Source organism: Elephantulus edwardii, unplaced genomic scaffold, assembly GCF_000299155.1.
Source record: "Elephantulus edwardii isolate Elephantulus edwardi_28Jun2011 unplaced genomic scaffold, EleEdw1.0 scaffold00099, whole genome shotgun sequence".
Classification (NCBI taxonomy): domain Eukaryota; kingdom Metazoa; phylum Chordata; class Mammalia; order Macroscelidea; family Macroscelididae; genus Elephantulus; species Elephantulus edwardii.
In genome coordinates this window covers 7181031-7182831 of record NW_006399849.1, presented here as the reverse complement: position 1 = coordinate 7182831, position 1801 = coordinate 7181031, and the positions used below count along the sequence as shown (strand labels likewise).

General features: G+C 39.1%; 1 protein-coding gene across 7 annotated transcripts in view; it reads right to left on the bottom strand.

The window, feature by feature from the left end:
• The window catches only part of PDE4D (phosphodiesterase 4D, cAMP-specific), a 2352803-nt gene that overhangs the window by 296550 nt on the left and 2054452 nt on the right, over nt 1-1801 (bottom strand). For all 7 annotated transcript variants that reach the window (XM_006891514.1, XM_006891513.1, XM_006891515.1 and 4 more), the window contains one exon: nt 301-492. In XM_006891514.1, coding sequence (XP_006891576.1) covers nt 301-492 — 192 coding nt within the window. The remainder of the gene's footprint in view (nt 1-300; nt 493-1801) is intronic.

Here is a 1801-nt window from a genome sequence, read left to right as displayed (position 1 = left end):
ACATATAATACATATACACATATACATAACAAACCAATGTTTTAAATATAAAATTTAGCTTGAAAACATAATTCATACTTTGCCCAGACTATGGATTTTTCTGGGAAAAAAATAAATGTCAAGAGTAAAAAGGTACTCAAATGAAATCTACCATTACTTTTCAGAGTGGGTAATTTTACTCACTCTTTTCTATGATAGAAGAGAATGACATAACCAAACAACCAGCATTGATCTTGTTACACCATCAGGTCTTTTGTTTATTTGATCCCCCCTCTTCTCTTTGCCCTCGCTCATACTTACATATCACTGGCAATGGAGGAGTTCCGGGACATAGACTTTGGAGAGAGGTCATAGTCGCTGTCAGATCGATACAGGAATGACTCCCGACGTTGACTGTGGACAAAATTTGCTTGGAGAATTAGCCCAGATCCTGGACTGGTCATGGGATCCAAGGGACTCCGTCCCGAAGATGTGCCATTGTCCACATCGAAACTGCAAAAGAAGGAGAAAGAATTACATTGCTGTAAACACTTGCATCTTGATGGATTAACAAAGAGAAAGGCTCCAGTCTAGGGATTGGATATGGGACAATCTATAGCTTATTCTTTCTAAAATTAACTAAAACCCAAACCATACTGAAGTATACAGTAGCCAAGAACACACTGGCTTCATATTCTTGTCCTTGTAAGCTTTCATTTACTATTGTTCATTTACCATTTAAATGACAAAGAAAAAAAATGACAAAGAGACCACAATTTGCTGTGATGAATCACTTTTATATGACTTTTCTCGCCATGTTCTTGTAAAATTCAATCACACGACAGAGTAACAACAAACAACTCATTTCCATAGAGCCAGAATTGACTCATAGCTGATCCTCCAGCATGTTTTCAGAGTCTGTAAGTTGCTTGGAAGGAAATGGCCCATCTTCCTCTGGGGAGCTGCTGGTAGATTCTAACCACCTTCCTTGGGCTGGCTGTGCAACTCCACACCCACTAGGCCCTCAGAGCTGAGACTAAGTAAATGGCAGAGATGGTCTAGAGAAATTATGTGCTTGTGCTCCACAATGGGATGAAACAGCTTGTTAACAGTGCAAGCAAGGCAGGTGGCACGAGTTCGGGGCTGTTTCTGTTGGTAGATGATATTGGGTCAACTTCAACTCATGGTGACCTTATGCACAACAAAACGAATCCCTGCCCAATGCTTCATTATCCACAATGAAGCACTCTAGTTGAACTTCCTTCAAGATAGACTATTTGTTCTTTTGTCAGTCTGTGATATAATCAATACTCTTGATTGACATCACGTTTCAAAAGCATCTTTTGTTCTGTTTCTCTTATCTACTATCTAGCATTCAGATAAATAGGAAGCAATTGAAAATATCAGAAATATCCACTTAGAATCTAGACTATCTTTCCATGCAGAGCTTTTCTTGTCAGATATCAACAATAGAAAGCAGTAGAAAGCTTAGGTGAGCCCAGGACTCAAACTTAAAACTCATTGTTGTTAAGTGTGAGCTGACTCCTCGCTGATAATCTAGTGGGTTTTCAGAAGCTGTAAATTACACAGGAGGAAACTCCTCATCTTTCTCGCATGGAACAGCTGGTGTATTTGAACTGCCCTCCTTTGTGTTGGCAGCACAACTCTTTACCTACTAGGCCATTAAGTAAGTAAGTATATGCTTGGTTTTTTTAAAATGCTAAATGGACAGGAGGAACAGTTGTAAGCAGACCCTAGTGATTGGTACATGGAATGTGAGAGCCATGAATGAAGGAAAATTAGAAATTGTTAAGAAAGAAAT